Raw genomic sequence first — 17,681 nt, forward strand, 5'->3', positions numbered from 1 at the left:
AGTGGATAAATTGTATAGTGGTCACCAATTCCTTCAGTAGGCATTTTGAGAGCTCTAGAGAATTTACACCAACAAATTCTAGCATCATCGTTAGTCAGTAAATTCTGATAAAGTGCATAATTTTCGTCCAGCGGGGCAGACGGACATGGCTATACAGACTCAGCTTTGGATGCTGATCGACAATATATAGAACTTATTCCATCATTACAATCATCTCAACAATTCAGATTTTGCCCTGCTCAAGGGTAAACAACTCTAGAATAATTCCGTGTGAATTAACCCAATCGGTTACCTGCTGAGGCAACAATATCATCTATCGATGTGTGTAAAAAAGGTGCTGAACCTACACGGCATACATATGTATAAAAGTGTAAATAAACAGAGGAACAGAATTTGAGCCCATTAGGTTTACGTGCATAGTTATGAATGTAAGTATGTAGCATGGATTCCCTGGGTACCAGAAGCAAGTTTGCCATTGTCTAGCCCTGCAGGTAGACGTATTTCGGTCTGGCTCAGGTTGCTTGCGCTGTGCTTCCGGTTACAAGAAATAATACTTCCCAGTTATATATGAAACTCGAAAAAACTGGTACATCTACGAATACGCATTTGGCAAACAAATTCTTGCTTATAACCTGGATTTTCTAGACTACTATTATTAATATTATTTAATTTAGACCTTCGACCAGATAAAGTGTACTGGACTGGATCTTATACGATAATTTCCATAATTCCATATTTCATGCATATGTACATTTTATTCCAATAAACTCCACAAGCATATTTATTTTATTATCTGCAGATGACACAAGTACACGATTGATCCTAATAGTATTGATAGATTAGATCTTTTCAGAGCTATACATTTATACATTGGACGAGGGTATTACAGAGAAGTGAATTACTATAGCATGTTACTGTACTAATACAAGATGTTACGCTATGAGTTGCGGCACCTATAAAAAAAAGAGCAGATTGATTTGCTTAATAGGACAGGCAAACAGACTGCGATATCTCTCACTTGAATGAGATATGGGGAAAGCATATAGGGAAAGAGAGGAACCACGACCGCTAGTTATTTGATTATAATTTTAGAATAGGATCTGGAGCCGTTATACATATATCCGCCAGGGGCGCACACTGGACGAGGAAGAGTGTGTGAAAGAGAGAGAGAGAGAGAGAGAGAGAGAGAGAGATAAATAGAGAGAAAGTAAGCGCATGGAAGAGGTAGCTAGCCACTGAATTGATCCTATCTGATCCAAATTCGAAAATCTGGTATATATGGTCATTCTCTATGGTTCTACGCCCTGTGTGGAACGAAACATAATTTTGAAATACACCTGTTTCACGGTGATGTCACGGGAGTATCCACAAAACAATTTGATTGCTCTACCTCTAATAGTCTCTCAGAACGGTCAGAAAATTGCTGTATCGACTCAGTATGAATGGAATGGTCTAAATTGGGAAGCAATGATCATCGAAAAATAAGTTGAGCTTTAGACCTATCTGAGTCGTTAAATTGACGAAAATGCTTGAAGTTTCAGATAAAATACGAGTATTAACGGATTAAACAAATTGCTGGATTTCACTTCCTATTAATTGTATTAGTAAGGGGGGGGGGGGGGGGGGGGGGGGGGGGGGGGGGGGGGCGAATATTCAGAAAAGCTAAAGCGCAGAAGCACGTACATAGACGCGTGTAAATAATTTATTATGTCGGATGTGTAGTCCTGAGGGAAATAGATGGCGTAAATAGTCATCTTTGAGCGGAGGGATGCGAATTCATATTCATAAAAAGTAAATTAGCCAACGTATAGGTACATTTCGGAAATTGGGCCAAGAGTAGGATAAGGATAAAGCATGACAACTTATGTGGCTCACTCGCAGCGCAGCTCAGCAATAATTATGCAACTTGAGCATATAAATTGCTGCCTTTATGCCTTTTACGACCACTCGGGCAGAAGAGGATGCTGACTGGGCCCAAATCGAACTTCCACCGTAACAAAATTAATTATATCCCAATGACACTGCGTAATGAGTGATTCAGTTTAGGAGTCAGAGAATGTACGTACATACATAGATACATACATATGTACATATGTATTGGTAATCTATTTGAATATGATGAATAGAAATAGGAAATTTAGGGAAATCGATAGTGAATCGAAATCAATTGAAGATAGTATGTATAATTATTTTCGATTGATTATTAGAACTTACACAGAGAACAGTTCGACTTCATAATATACATATATACAGAACAGACGTACAAATACATATTTATATTCGTAATGTTCATAGTGTAGACACTTTTTTAAGAGAACAGAAAATGAAATTGACAACTCTGCAACAATAAGCAGCGTACCCTCGAAAGCAAGTCCTGAGAAACACAACTGGCAGAACTATGTATATTGTAGGTTATGTGGTTAAATTAACAATTACCTGTAATTTTTGTAATATTTATATTTTATTATATTTAGATATTGCGGATTTGGATGGATAATTTTTCAAAATTTGTGTCTGAGTTATCTGATCAAATAATATTTTTTTTGTCTAGAATGCTCTACCTCTCTTACATCTGGCAAATGGCACGTGAACTTAACACCAGTGTCTCGTCAAGGGGGAGCAAAAGGCCCTGGGCAATTGGCGGTGCTGTGACTCCTTTTATTGATGCAGTTAATCGTATATCTCGGCACGCACGAACGACAAGGAGGAAAGACCAACAGTCGAGACCCCACACCCAGCCCATGGACACGGACACCCCATTCTCTTGAGCTCCAGCTCCCGAGCTGGCCAGACGGCCAGCTGGCCCATCGTCACGTTAAGCAGACGACGTACAAATGAAGTTCCTGTAAATTTCCGGTATACACCAAGGTAAATTAAACAAAGGCAATTAAAGCGTTAATGTTCTCGAATCGTGATCCTGATACTGACACGCCGACAGAGATATCTCGCCCACTCTCTTCCATGTATACGTATCCCTTGATGAAGAGTTAGTGCTAACTCCACATTCGCTAACAGCATCGGCAACGGCTGAGGCAACGGCTGCGGCACAGGAAGAGAGGCCAAGGACGATGCGACGTGTGTGCGAAATGGCCGGTAGGATAATGCTGCAATACGGATAGAGATAGAAAGGAATGCTATCCAGGCGAGTACTAAACGTATCGCTTTTAGTTATTAAATTATTGAGAAATTCTACACTGAGACGATAAGCAGTGGATATTAGATATCAGAGCTTTCAGCTGAAAAATATGTTTGCCTCTTTTGGTGCAGACAAAAGCAGTCATTATCGACTATTGGGCTGTTAATTTAAAAAGTTTAGAAGGCAAAACTTTTCCGGATTCGTATGTGCAGTTTTTCTATGTGCATCATCGGAGCCTTTATTGAGAAAATGGTAGCGTAGCTTCGCTCTTGTTATAAGCTATCAATTATTTGCCGTGCTATGGGATTCCTGGGAATATAGTGGGTGAGTTCGTGTTCGTGTCTGCCACAAAACATTTGATTTAATGGTGGTGACGGTCGTCGTCGTCTGGCGCGCTGTTTTGGTCGCTTTCGTAAATATTAATGAAATTATGTATTCTTTTATTAATCGCCAGGAGGATTCACTTGCACCAACCAAAGTTCAACCCCAGTACACCTTAGTGCACCTTATGGGTTTATAGGTAGGTGGAAAAGAAGCTGCTTACTTAACTAACAACTTGAACTTGGTTACGATTATTACACATACACCACCACGTCTTTATCTGTATTCTCATCCATACTATATGTTCATGTGTACTATCTATCTGTGTGTATCTATCTATGTATGTATATATATACATATAGTATATGTCACGAGGGTAGATGTCGTTTCATTTTTGCAAAACCAAAAAATCGATTTTCCATAATTCAATGTTAGAAATTTCAGATGCTAAAACTGCCAAGAATTTTTTATCCAATTTTTCACGGACCAAAAAAAAAATTTGGGGGTGCCGTTTTGAGTTGGTTGGGCCTTGCACACAGAGGAAGTACCCTTCGAACATTGGCTTGTCCCATAGCTATCATTTGGTTATTAGAGCCATCGGGTAGGGCATTTGTAGAGCCGCGTAGCAAGGATGGGACAAAGAACACACAAAACCTAAATGAAAAAAACTACCCCGACAAAAATTATAATGAAGTTGGTGGTGGCGAAGAAGGAAGGCAGAATGTGCGTTCGAAAACGAACAACTGTGAAACAGGGAAAGAGCGAAAGGGAGCGGAATGGGCAATCTTTGCCACCTTCCGCCTGCTTGTGCAGTCGAAACACCACCATCACCACCCTACATCAAAATTAAAAAAAAGAAGAGAAAACAAAAAACGTAGGTTTATGTATATGTATATGCATGTATAAAAAAACCGAGATCATCCACTGTGATGAAAAAGAATCAGCCCCAGGTTTCAAGGACCACATATACATACTTATGCATGTACATATGGGTGGGGGTGTGCTTTTTTTGCGGAGAGTTTTCTGTTGGTACGACATTAATTTGTATAGCAAGTCCATATTCGGAAAACAGAGAAAGTTAAGAGCAATGCTCTTTTACCGATGAACTGGCCTATTGTGGGGTTGATGGTCACCCTTCTAGGATTATATGTACATATATACTGTAGCTTTTTAATTTCTTTAGGCATACATACGTACATATGTATGTATTGTTGGGGTTTTAAGAATAAATAATACAAGAAATGTACAAATATTCGCAGTAGCCTCCCTTGGGGGGTTGAGGCACCTAGGAATTTAACGGCACTGCGCGCATAAGGTTACTTGCGAATATTGAAAAGTAGGCGATGAATATACATTCATATATATGTATATGTACACGCATACACATCCATACGAAATAACTGCGTGAGCTCCTGTCACCTGAGTAGGCAGGATATGCAGAGGGTCCCAAATCAAATCATATATATTATACGCTGTACATTTGATTGTATGTACATATGTACGTAAATTAGATAATTAATACCCTTTACTTCAATTTCCAATGATAGACAGAACATATCAAAGAGGGAAAAAACTTCTTTGCACTCTGAGCAATCCGTTCAGTGGAGTGGTATTTAATTTACATACAAAGACAATAAATGTATACACATATGTACATACATATCTACATTCATACAAATATTGATTGAGGGGTGCATTTTTTAGCACATTGAGGGTGACAACTACTGCTGGATACATTTTTTTTTTTATTGATTTCAATATTGATTTTGCTGCACATTATGCCCACACCACACCACTGAAAGTTTATCGCCCGAAAAGGGTTTCAGCTGGCCCAGGAATTTAAACATTTTAACCCTTTTACTGTGATATTTCGACTGGAAAACTAGACGTGGTCTGCTTTTCGAAAAAAGCTACATTGAGTACAGTCTGTGCCTTTGGACAGGCACACAAATTAAAGTTGAGGCTGCTAGCCGCTAACAGGCAAGAAAGTGACAGCCATTCATATCAGATGGATTTCGACTTACTTACATACCTTGTACAAATGTACAAATACCCTTACATTCAAGATTGATAATTATTAATTTTATAATTAGGAGGTTGTTCATACCTTTGCAAATGTTGTTTTTCGCGTGATATGGTCTGTACCGACTAGTTTGCATATAAACAGACAGGTGGATATTATATTCGCAAGGATCAAAAACAGCTGTTTAGACCATTCATACCTGTAATTTCAAGAATATCTCGTACACATATGCTACTATTCCGAAGCAATGCTTTGCGGCAGTACCACATAACCCGGAAACCCCGACTGTTCCCTTGTCTGTTAAACAAAATTTGGTATTAGCTGTAATTGTATATTTGTAATATGCCGATGGTACACTTCTGGGTTATTCAGCAGTCATTTTGCCCCACTTGAATAGGAAATTGTTACAACAAAAATTTTTATCGAATTCGAATGATTTTAAGTACAAACATTCCTTTAAAAATACATAGTTCATTTAAACTTAGAAACAAAAATATTTAATTGGAATCATTCGAGTATGGTTGAATATTGTTGATCTGATCCACATACTTGAAAAGCCAAACATTTTCAACCTGGACTGTATGGACTGCGCTTAATCATGTTGATAAACTCACGACATGGAGGAAAACCTCCTATGCAATCAGTTTCATTCCCGTGAGTGTTAAAGAATAATTGGTTTAGTCCTGTGCCACAGTTACAGGTGTATTTTAAAATTACGCCCGACCCCCTACCGTCCCACGAAGGATGCAAATTTTTTAATTTCATACTTATGGATGTGTATGTTAAACAGCAAGTGTAATTTGCCCGCACATTTCAACATCGCGCCCAATTTTCTACTTGACTTAGACTTGTTAACGAATATTCGAATACGACATATCGAGTATAATATATTGATATCTGACAATTGCTGGCTGCTAGGAAACTATGCGATAGCATTTAAATTATCACCGAATTTGTCCGCCAGGTGTCGCTGTTTGTATTCATTTCATGTTGACATGCTCGCCATTCAATCTGGCAACGCCAACAGAAGGGACCATATTAACAATCGGATCAAATTAGGGTCTAATAACCATCTCTCTCCATATCAATCTCACATCTCAAAATTTCTCATAATTTTGAAAATTTTTAAATTTTGAAAATTTTCAAATTTTGAAAATTTTCAAATTTTGGAAAAAAAAGACTTCTGTTTACTGGAGGGGGTGGGGTGAATCCATGGTGGAGTCCGGCTCCACCCAGCACCTGAGAAATTTAAATACATTTACAATACATACCCATACATATCTCTTACGGGCGGCAACAGCGGCGACGGACGAGATCCGATCCGCATTTTTATCACGCCTTCTGTAATGTTAACTCTTTGACTCCATCCGTTGTCCTAACATCTATTCCATAGACATCTCCAAGAAGTATCCGCCCCCGCTGCCCATTTTTATTCAGGAGACAAACGTGTAGAGGAGATACTGATCGGAAGCCTGCATTTGATCACATATAAAAGTGGATCGTTCGACCGCGAGGGCTAGCATGATGTCATCATACCATAAAGATATAAGCGGGTTTAATAGGGCGATTTTCATGTATGAGTGTTTTTCTCAATTAGAGGTCTGCATGAATGGCAAGGCAAAAAACGGGCAAAGGAAATCGAGTGTATTCGAATATATACATAAAGGTCTTTAATATAAAGGTCCAATCCGCCGATTTCGAAATGAATATAAACAGCGACACCTGACGGTAAAATTTGGCGCTAATTCAAATACAATTGAATAGTTTCCTAGCAGCCAGCCATTGTCAGGTAGCGATATGTCATATTCGAATATTCGTTAACAAGTCAAAGTCAAGTAGAAAAGTGCGATGTTCAAATGTGCGGTTTCAACATATATATGTCTCCATATGGAGTATGGAGATCCAAAAATTTGCATCCTTTGTGGGGGTGGTAGGGGGTCGGGCGTAATTTTGAAATTGCATAGGGAATGGAACTGATCGCATAGAAGGGTCGGAAAGCTTCATTAGACTAAAGATAGCTTTTCTTTCTTGATTATATTATGAACGAGCGTGTATGCATGTATTTACGTGTAGGATGCACAGAGATGCCGAAAGTTTCTAGTAGTCTTTGTTCGTTGGTCCTCAGTAAGATTTTTCAGTGGACGGAATATTTGGTGTGAATGTGAAAGCTTTAATAGACCATATTAAAGATTGACTAACAGTTTGCCAAGTAGTGTCTAAATCAATTTTAAAAATATTCATATGTATCATATATACATATGTAGGATTAGAATCGTGTCACGTGTCGATAAAAGAAGAAGTTTTCGTTGAAGTTCTCTATAATTAAATCGACAATACAGTATAATCTTAAAAATAGATTCACACACAAGACACCTAAAAATGATCATAAATAAAATCAAATGCACGGGATACATTCAAGATGCAAAATTGGAATAAAAAAGAGTGTATACATATGTGCATGTTCAAGCAATTTTTTAAAATTGATTTCTAAAAAAATACCAGTTGTCTTTAAATACTACGAGTGGCTGTATGTATGTATATGCATATGTATATGCACTATATAAATACACAGTCGTATCGGTGTATAATATATACATACATACATACACTATATACTATACTATATTTACTCTGACTCATGTGATAGAAGGCGCTATAAAAAGTGTAAACAATAAAAAACTCTTTCAGCCTACAACATTGAATTATGAATTGGAGCTTTAATGTTTATGGATTTATGCTCGGGTAGCTCTGGCTTATTACAAGAGGAGAAAAGTCCAGGAGCCAAAATGCATTTACAGGATAACCCTAGGTGAGTTAGAGTTAGCCTGAGCAATTTTTGTGTGTTTTTTTTTTCGACCAAAATATCGATAAGAACAATAACAGAAGACTAACATATCAGAAATTTTAGCAGATTTTGTGGTTAATTGTGTGCGCGTTTTTTGTTTTAATAACAGAAAAAAATAATATTTTACATCCCCACGGGGATTAGAACCCCGTCCCGGAAAAGCGGGCATACAACCACTGCTAAAAGTCTTGCCAAATGCTAGCTAAAAGTAAAAGTTGTAATATTGTTTTTCAATAAGGATGATGAAGTAAAGTACTTTTAAAAACAACAGTTAGGAGGGCACGTACGAGCACGCATGCGCAATCCCAAAGTGGAAAATGGAAATATGCAGCTGGTTACAGCTGGTTCTGGTATAGTAACCACCCTAGCTTATTCTCTCTCGACCACTCTCTTTTCTCTCATTTCTCATTGCGTTTTATATTCCTGAGCGCTGCTTGGGGCTGAATTCGATTAGGTTAGGCGACGAAACTTTACTGGGAAGGAAAAGCAGTCAAAGCTTACCAATCGATACATCATTTATTTCCGTGAAAATGTTTAAATTGCTAGCGGAGGACCTTCTCCCTGAATAATTCGAAATACAAAGTTTTATGATTTTTCCTAGTGCGCGTGCTTTCTGTGAGACGCTAACCAATACTTCGCAGGACGAGAATTTTGACGCGAATAGATAATTTTCGAGGTCTTGTTATACATAACCATTACGTGGATGGACTTTTTAGGCTATTGTGATTGTAAAAGCATAGCAGTTGTGTACATTACATCCTATTTGTTGAACAGGAAGTGGAAGTGAAGTCCTCTTATATTAACACGACATGTGTATGCTTGGATGGTATGTATTATGTAGTGATGCACATTTGCACAGGCATGAGATCATCAGCATCTATATCTATGTACACATGTACGTACATATGAATGATTTTTTTTAATAAGGAAGGAAAAACGAGCCATTTCAAATCCTGCAGAGATAACAACATGACATGACCCGTTCCTATGACAGCCACACTCTTTTATTGAAATAACTGGAATGACTATCACAGTGGCGTCCCTACAAAATGAATATAATATACATATATATGTACCCAACAAAATTTTTTTCAATATTTTACATTTTCAATTTTCACCAATTTTACCGGCTTTTTAAAAAATTCCGTGAAAAATCTATTTCCCGTTATATGAAAATACAAAAAAAAAATATTTATATGTAAATGCATATTTACATAATTACATATGTACGTAGCTAGATGCAATGACGGCCTAAACGTGACTAGTTACATCTAACTCCTATACCGTGTTGTGCTAGACTGAACCATTGGGTAGACCAAGCCAAGACAGGTGTGGCTCCTTCAGTCAGTCTAGTCTTCAATACAATACATATGCACATATTCGCCTAAAAGTTCCTTATCCCACTCAATGTACGTAAGAAGATGGAATATAGATAAGAAAAATACCCACTAGAAATTGGAGAAAAGCTGAAAAATATAATCCGGTCAAACTAATTAATTTAATTTAAGATTTGTAGATATTGCTTTCTTCATGATTTATGAGAATCTATCTCACATATACTCAGAAAAAAAGTTTGATGGCAAAAAAAAGTGCCATATATTTCGGTAGCAGCAGAGTGTGACCAGGTGTGCATGTTCTGCGGTTACACTGCTCATCAGCTGTGTTTTGTTTACAAAGTTACTGCTGGGGGTCGGGTCTCTGTTCCCAGGAAAATTGCAGTATGTTCTACACACAGAATATCCTTGTTTCAGAAACGACGAAAATGTTGCTGCGTCACGAGATCATGATTCACATCAGCAACACTCGAATCAGGAGCTGTTCATAAGTCCGAGCAGCAAAGTGAGCCCCAGCTCTAAGAATAACATCAGGTTGCATCCACCGCCACTGTCGAAACCACCGCCACTCGCAAGGCCTATCTTGCAAGCTCACATCCAGCAACGAATCCAGTCGGGCACGGGCACTGGAGCTAATGTGTTGCAGCGATCAGCGACTTTGCCAGCGAAGCATAATCGCTTAGGAGTAAGCCGCAGTAGGGTAACTTTTAAAGTGCCATCTTCAACAAATCCAGTTCCTGCCCTGGCGCAGATAGCCACAGCTGAAAAGGGCAGACACGCACTTGGAGTAGCTCCAAAAGAATCGTGCAAGATGACTTCTGAGGATCTTTTGCAGCCGGGCCATGTTGTCAAGGAGCGTTGGAAAGTGTGTCCTCTACATAATCATATTTTCTGTTCTGATATTACCACTAAATTATCTTTTTCTAACCGTTTTAGGTGGTTCGAAAAATCGGTGGCGGCGGTTTTGGTGAAATTTATGAAGGACAAGACCTTATTACACGTGAACAAGTGGCCCTCAAAGTGGAATCGGCAAGGCAGCCCAAGCAGGTGCTCAAAATGGAAGTTGCCGTTTTGAAAAAGCTACAGGGCAAAGAGCATGTATGCCGCTTCATTGGATGCGGGCGAAACGATAGATTTAATTACGTGGTGATGCAACTTCAAGGAAAGAATCTAGCAGAGCTCAGGCGAGCTCAGCCGCGTGGTGCATTTTCGCTTAGTACAACACTTAGGTTAGGCTTACAAATTTTAAAAGCCATTGAATCGATACATTCTGTGGGATTTCTTCATCGTGATATAAAACCGGTAATCTTATTTGTTGGTCATGAAAAATTTAAGTTGCAATTTATTAACGGTCGTTTTCATTCCAGAGCAATTTCTCCGTCGGGCGTTTACCCTATAACTGCCGGCGGGTTTATATGCTAGACTTTGGCTTGGCTCGGCAGTATACCACAGGTACCGGCGAGGTGCGATGTCCCCGAGCAGCAGCTGGCTTCCGCGGCACAGTTCGCTATGCATCCATCAATGCTCATCGAAATCGGGAAATGGGACGTCACGATGATCTATGGTCATTATTTTATATGCTCGTGGAGTTTGTGAACGGCCAGTTGCCGTGGCGAAAGATAAAAGACAAGGAACAAGTTGGCCTAACTAAGGAAAAGTATGACCACAGAATATTGTTGAAGCATTTGCCGTCAGATCTAAAGCAATTCCTGGAGCATATACAGTCTCTCACCTATGCGGACCGACCGGACTACGCGGTAAAGTAACTGTACAATTCCAAAGAGGGCGTATGGTGAACTAAAACAAAATGTATTTTTTTTTTCTCAGATGCTAATCGGACTGTTTGAACGCTGTATGAAAAGACGCGGCGTCAAAGAGGCTGATCCATATGATTGGGAAAAAGTGGACACTTCAGCAATCGGCAACATCAATTCAAGTGTCAACGCATTAGTGCCTGCTAAAAATGATTACATCCATGGAAATATAACACAAATGACAGTCGCTGCATCTAACGCGAGCGGCACTGAATACGTAAGTCGATAGCTCAACATAACAAAAATAACAGAGAAACGTTTGTTTCTGTTCAGTTTTGTTTGTTTCGGTTATAAACTACTTATTGAAGTCATAAATAGATGATTTGATGTCAAACACGATGCAATAAAGGAAGAACGGAGAATAAAATCGAAGTTCTATCATTTCTTCTTATAAGTTAGACGCTATCTTCCAGAAAACACATTTTCAAACTTCCGGATGTCGTCTGAGCAAACCGTAGCCAAGTTATTATCTCCGATTTGGTGCTCAGAAGGGGTACTAATTAGGCAACTTCTATAAATTAAATTGAAAACTACTCTAGGTTGACTTCCCGTAAATAAAACTATGTACATACTTATATGTAGTCTATAAGTCAGCATTATCTATCCCACCCATATAATTGTTAAAACGATTTATTTTTCTTCCTTACATGATTTGTCGCATTTTCAAAAGGTTCGAAAGCGGACTGATATTGATACCGCCCAGATCGCAGCGACAGAGCCGTTGCATATGAAAGATAAGGTAGGTAATAATCCATTCTGAATAAGCATATTTTAATAGTTTAAAATCATTTTTAAGGTTGATAGAAACTGCAATGCGACTTCATCAGTTCCCCAACCACAGGCTAAATGCGAGACATCTTTACAGCACGCCAACTCAGCCAATAATCAAAATACCTTACCCAAAGCTTTGTTGCAGCAGCAACATCCACCACAAACTGCCAACAGCAATGTAGCTATGGCTACGCCGAATCTCCCTAGTGCACTGATTAAGTCATCAATGGTTGGTGTTGGAAACCATGAAGCACCGGTAAAGACACAGCATTCAGTAATTCATGCAAAGAATTGCCAACCCCACAGCGGAACCGTGTCGTTTTCTGCATCAAACCAAAACAACTCTGCTCCCGTCTATGTAAGAAGGCAAATGCAATTAACACACTTATACAGTTACACTCAACTGATTTCTTACAGTATCCCAATCTTGAAGATAAGTTTGCAGCTACACAGCTATTGCAAACGAAGAAGACCGCTGAGGCCGAGCGCATAGGGGATGTTGATATCGAAGTCGCACTAATTGCAGTTGAAGGCTCCCAAGACCAGAAGATCGCCGATGCAAATATTATTGAGGGTGTCAATAGAACACCGCAATCCGGAGGAGAGCAGCACCAGCAACCGCAAACGAAAAAATTAAATCCAACTGGAAATACTGATAAACAACACCAGAAAATGGAAGCGTTAGTGTCAGAAAAATGCAGCGACAGTAAGCGGTCCATGGATGATCAAAAATCAACCTATGGGCGCCTTCGTGTACTTACAGCCCCACCCATGAGCGTACATGATCTAACCGTTGGTGGGGCTCAAAGCCAGCATGGAGATGAACTTTCAGCCACATATGACCAGGATGCTCTGGCTTTCTGCGGAGGAGGAGGGAGTTCTGCTTCAAAAGTTGCCATATGCCAGCGCGGTCAGGTATTTGGAATGGTTGGCATACCGCCAGTCAATCGTCGCTCAGCAACATCCACCAATTTACGACCGTCTTCCTCGGGTGCTGGTTCCAATTCGATTCAACGTATCAATAGCGCATCAGCAGGCGCAGCTGGTGCAGGCACTGGCAACAATACAGCCAGAAGCAGTGTTACCGGCGACCATTCAGTCACTCAATTTGCATTGATAGACGATGAAAATGTGTCCGCATTACAACAGGTAACAAGGGGCGGAGCTCTCACTCTTGCTTCCCAGTGGAAAAGTCAGTTTGATGACTCTGAGGACACGACCGATAACGAATGGAACCGAGAGCCACAGGTAAATTAGAATGCAAACTAATTATGAAAAGATGGGAATTCTAGTTGACCAAGTCAGGTCGCGTTTCAACTAACGATAAATGCTTAAAATGTCTTCCTGTAACAGTAACAATGCTTAACAGTTCCAAATAACCTACTATTAATATATGTACTTTTAGTAAGAAATTATGACTGTGTGCATCCGATATCCCATGTTCAATGTTGCTGTTTTATTTTTTTTTGCAAAATTTAGTACTTCCCTAAGATAAACATGTAAAATATACAAACTACATTTCACCTCACAGTCGCAACCCAATTTGGATCAATTGATTAAGGGGGATGTTTCATTGCCTCTGTTAAATGAAGCTGCAATCTTTTCCCTCACTGCCGTCGCTGATACAACCAAGACAACAAAAACCCAAACGCCCCAAGACGGAAAATCCAGGCCGAAAAGGTAAGTTTTGAACTGATGGCTAATCTATACATACATATTTATAACCTTTGGTGAGGATGTCTTAAATGTGAGCCAATTTTTGTACATGTAAGTATGTTATGTTCATCCCACAAATGAAATATGTTTTCCAGCAGAAAAGCAAGCCGAATCCGTCTGTGCATCCTACTCTACCTTGCCTGTTCGTAGAAATAAAGTGTCATAAATTGTATATCAGTTGCAAATCCATCTCCAGATGAGAGTTTCAGTATAGAAGAATTAACAGGATCTGCAAAATGTACAATATTTGGATTTTTACCAAAAATGCTTTATTGCTTAACAACATATTCTGAAAATCATAAATGTTTAGATTAAAGGAGCAACTCCAAAATTTTTATATTGCATTGGAAAGCTACCGCGGTGGACGAGGCAAAGAATGTGTAACCTTCTATATATTTTCGATATTTTATCATCAATCATTTCGCACATTTATATTTATCTTTACATTCTAATATCCAGATCGAATAGGCTGTGGTAAAAACTTCGCATAGGTCATGCATAGGAAATGCTTTCATTTGCAAATTACATGAGTGATCGTGTACATCCAAATGAATACTAATATACCGTGTAGCGGTTATAAATATGTATATGAATTTAGTAAAATATTGAATTATTTTGTTATTTGTTTTGTGTACAATTTGTGCGTATATTGATTTCCCCTACCATAGATACACACTCAACATAGCCGGGATCGAAAACTACGACACGTTGAAAATCTCTTTACCGCACTGCTGGTCTGACCCTGCAATGGGTAATGTATTACGAAAAGACTTAGAGCCACCGGCTGTGCAACAAGCCGCTTTTGATAATACAGTAAGCATATATTATAAATCTTACGTCTTTGTCTACTTACTTAACTAGAATAAGTTAATTATTTCCATACCGATTAAGAGCATGCAACAAACTAATATTAGTACATACATATTCACGTTCCGGAAGACATTTTAAGCATCTTATCACACTCGTGTGTGTGTTTATGTGTACGATATTTCAATTATTTTTGCTGTTCGCCAATGTCAATGGCACCAATATTCAATGGAAGTACTACATGCTCTTGATATATTTGAAGTTTGTAAGGTTGATTTAGGAGTGTTGAGGAAAAAACAGCCTTGAACATCCCAACATCGAGAATTTCAGCTTTTTTCATTGACACTCTCTTCAATTTGTAGGTATATCGCATGGATATAGCCAGGAATGTTTGTGTGCGAGAATCATACTCGGAAATCACTCCGCTGGGACAACCAAAGCCTTCTGTATCTATCGTATCACAAACTGTACTGCCGTCATCATTTCAAGATGATCATGTTGCTTTTCAGTCAAATAAATCAAATGAGAGCCAAACCAAGTCCAAACATCGAAACAGCCTTCCGAATGTGTCATTGGCCGACATTTTTGACGACCAACAGGCTCAACCAAATTATAGTTCTTTGGTGTTGAATGACGCGGCCAAGCCCTGGTGCGTTCAAACCACATCTTGCCAGAAGAGTAATTTGCCTGTGAGTGAAGAAATCCAGGAGAACAATGGTTGTGTTAGTGGGCGTCTGGAAATTCGTGTCATTCCCAAAGGTAGGCAAATAAAGTAAATTTCTTGCTATCCAGGGATGCAATCCAATCGCACCAACTCAATGTTAGTTATATCAACTTGTACGTGATGTTAAAATTCGTTTGTATTTTTAGAAATCTCTAATTTGGATGAATCTGTCTACTATGATGCATTGGCAGCTGCTGTTAAGATGACTTCAAGTACAACTAGCCAAGGCATTGCTGATAAAACTCAAGGCCAAGATTCTAGTGATAAGGTGCTAACTAACTGTGATGAAATAAAAACAACAGCAGCAGCAGCAATGAAAGCTTCCTCTCCGAATACAATCAATAATTTTAAAGTACCAGTCAACAAAGCCACTGCTGAAGCACCCAACGAGCCAAGCTGCTTCAGCTCCCATGTGGTCGATTCCATCAAGCCCAAGCTGAATGGAAATAGCGAAATATTCAATACAAAGGAGCAGGCTTTGACAAAAACAGGTGATTTAGATACTCAAATATCACGGGTGAGCTGCGCCTACGGCGGATCCGAAGGTAGCTGTGAACCACCGCTCTTGGCACCCAGCAAAATACCAGTGCGCCAATCAAAATGTGCTTCATGGGCGGGTACTGATACTACCACAAATGCATCAACCACAATCGGGTCTATCGGAGGACAGCATCTTATCCAAAACAATTCGCCATTTGACTTGACCAGTTGTATGATGGACGCTATTCCTCTTCGCCACGACATATACTCTGGTGTTTTACAAAATCCTCCTAATAATACGGACCTAACACCAGGTTTGTTCCCTTTATAAAGTGGGCTTTGCCAACAAAGTAATTGATAAATGAAAATATTCGCTGCACGTTGCATGTACTTCCTGTGTCCTAACTTGTTTCAGGATTCGATTGAATTTTTTTTGATGAGTATAATATTCTGGTACGAATATTATATTAGTTTTGTTCCACTGCTTATTCCCTTTTGACATAATAAAGTTTACTATTACAAGAGTTATCATGATATCTGCCGTGACAGTTATGTACCCTATATTAAAAGGAGAATTCTATTGTATTTTCAAATGTGTATGTGATTTGATTCCAACCATCTCATTTAGGATTACGACGTCGACGAGAATCCGCTGAAGGAAAGTATATAACCGACCCAACACAATTACAGCTAAGATTTCAACGTCCTCGGTCCCGCACCTCCAGTCGGTAGGTTTTGGTAAACTTAAAATGCATTTCATCCTTTTAATAATTGTCATATGTAACATTTAAGAACTCGTGGCATACCTACTACAATGTTAGGAAATTTTGATGATCAATCAACTGATCTCAGTGAAGATAAAACTGGAACTATTGGAGCTCACTTTATTACAAAGCAATATGAAAAATCGAAATTTAACAATATCACATGGAGTGAAAATTCCACAGATCCACAACCGAAGAGTAACATCTCGCCACCACCGGGGGAGCCAAAAATAGAAAATAGTGCGCGCCTTCGTCGTTATAGGCATAACATAGAATAATGACATTCTCAGTAGTAATACTCTTATGTACTATCTTGGATCCAGGACCTGTTTGGTTTTTGTTACAGAATTAACAAGTCCACTTATACACGACGACAATGCGTTCACAAATATTTGCTCCTCTATATATTTTCAAAATTATGTTCGACCTGCATAGACAACTTTAATCGTTTTCTTTTTTATATATAAACAATTAATTAAAGTTTTCTTGCTTGAACTAGAAAGAACAAAGATATCTCCCATGTCCACTTCTAGGGCAAGGCAAATTAACCAAACAAAATAGTATGAAAATATTAAGATAAGCTTTAAAAGAAATGCCCAACACCGTTATTTATAGAATAAAAATATATTGATCGACTAAGAACTCTCACCCCCGTACTCCTGTAACTCACAATTAATGATACCCACAAACGATAAACAATACCTAATTATCTCCGTATTGAATACTTACAAATTGAATTGTGAATGTTTCAAGTCAAGGATGCATTATTATAATAAAGTTGCAAGCAAAATGAGTGCTAGGAGAATTTCAGTTATTAATGAATTAATTTATACTTTGTTATTTAGTTATATGTATGTATGTATGTGTGTTTTGGGAGAACGTTCAACTAAACTTCTGCAGTTTTCGTTGCAATTTTGATTCGGTGATGTGTGTAGCGTATGTAAAG

At 38.7% G+C, this 17,681-nt stretch overlaps 1 protein-coding gene across 5 annotated transcripts; it reads left to right on the forward strand.

The window, feature by feature from the left end:
* The first annotated feature begins 7,627 nt into the window (after nt 1-7,627).
* Nucleotides 7,628-17,528, forward strand: LOC108164468 (tau-tubulin kinase homolog Asator). 5 transcript variants are annotated; one of them, XM_017300215.2, is made up of 15 exons: nt 7,628-7,689; nt 8,169-8,289; nt 10,077-10,524; nt 10,596-10,961; nt 11,027-11,416; nt 11,487-11,690; nt 12,144-12,212; nt 12,270-12,602; nt 12,662-13,492; nt 13,776-13,924; nt 14,629-14,773; nt 15,130-15,526; nt 15,638-16,285; nt 16,600-16,699; nt 16,764-17,528. In XM_017300215.2, exons 2-15 carry the CDS (start codon nt 8,201-8,203, stop codon nt 17,011-17,013), a joined length of 4,419 nt encoding a protein of 1,472 aa, XP_017155704.1. In that variant the 5' UTR covers nt 7,628-7,689; nt 8,169-8,200; the 3' UTR covers nt 17,014-17,528. The 5 variants fall into 5 exon arrangements, with proteins under 5 accessions (XP_017155704.1, XP_033250292.1, XP_033250294.1 ...); XM_033394401.1 differs by lacking the exon at nt 7,628-7,689 and having other exon boundaries at nt 8,139-8,289; nt 15,130-15,213; nt 15,277-15,526; XM_033394403.1 differs by lacking the exon at nt 7,628-7,689 and having other exon boundaries at nt 8,139-8,289; nt 15,638-15,982.
* The last annotated feature ends 153 nt before the right edge of the window (nt 17,529-17,681 follow it).

Source organism: Drosophila miranda, chromosome 5, assembly GCF_003369915.1.
Source record: "Drosophila miranda strain MSH22 chromosome 5, D.miranda_PacBio2.1, whole genome shotgun sequence".
NCBI lineage: Eukaryota > Metazoa > Arthropoda > Insecta > Diptera > Drosophilidae > Drosophila > Drosophila miranda.

Coding starts and splice junctions, on each gene's coding strand:
- LOC108164468 (XM_017300215.2), top strand. CDS start 8,201: ATGTTTATGGATTTATGCTCGGGTAGCTCTGGCTTATTACAAGAGGAG. Junction 10,525..10,595: donor TTGTCAAGGAGCGTTGGAAA/GTGTGTCCTCTA, acceptor TAACCGTTTTAG/GTGGTTCGAAAAATCGGTGG. Junction 16,700..16,763: donor CGGTCCCGCACCTCCAGTCG/GTAGGTTTTGGT, acceptor GTAACATTTAAG/AACTCGTGGCATACCTACTA.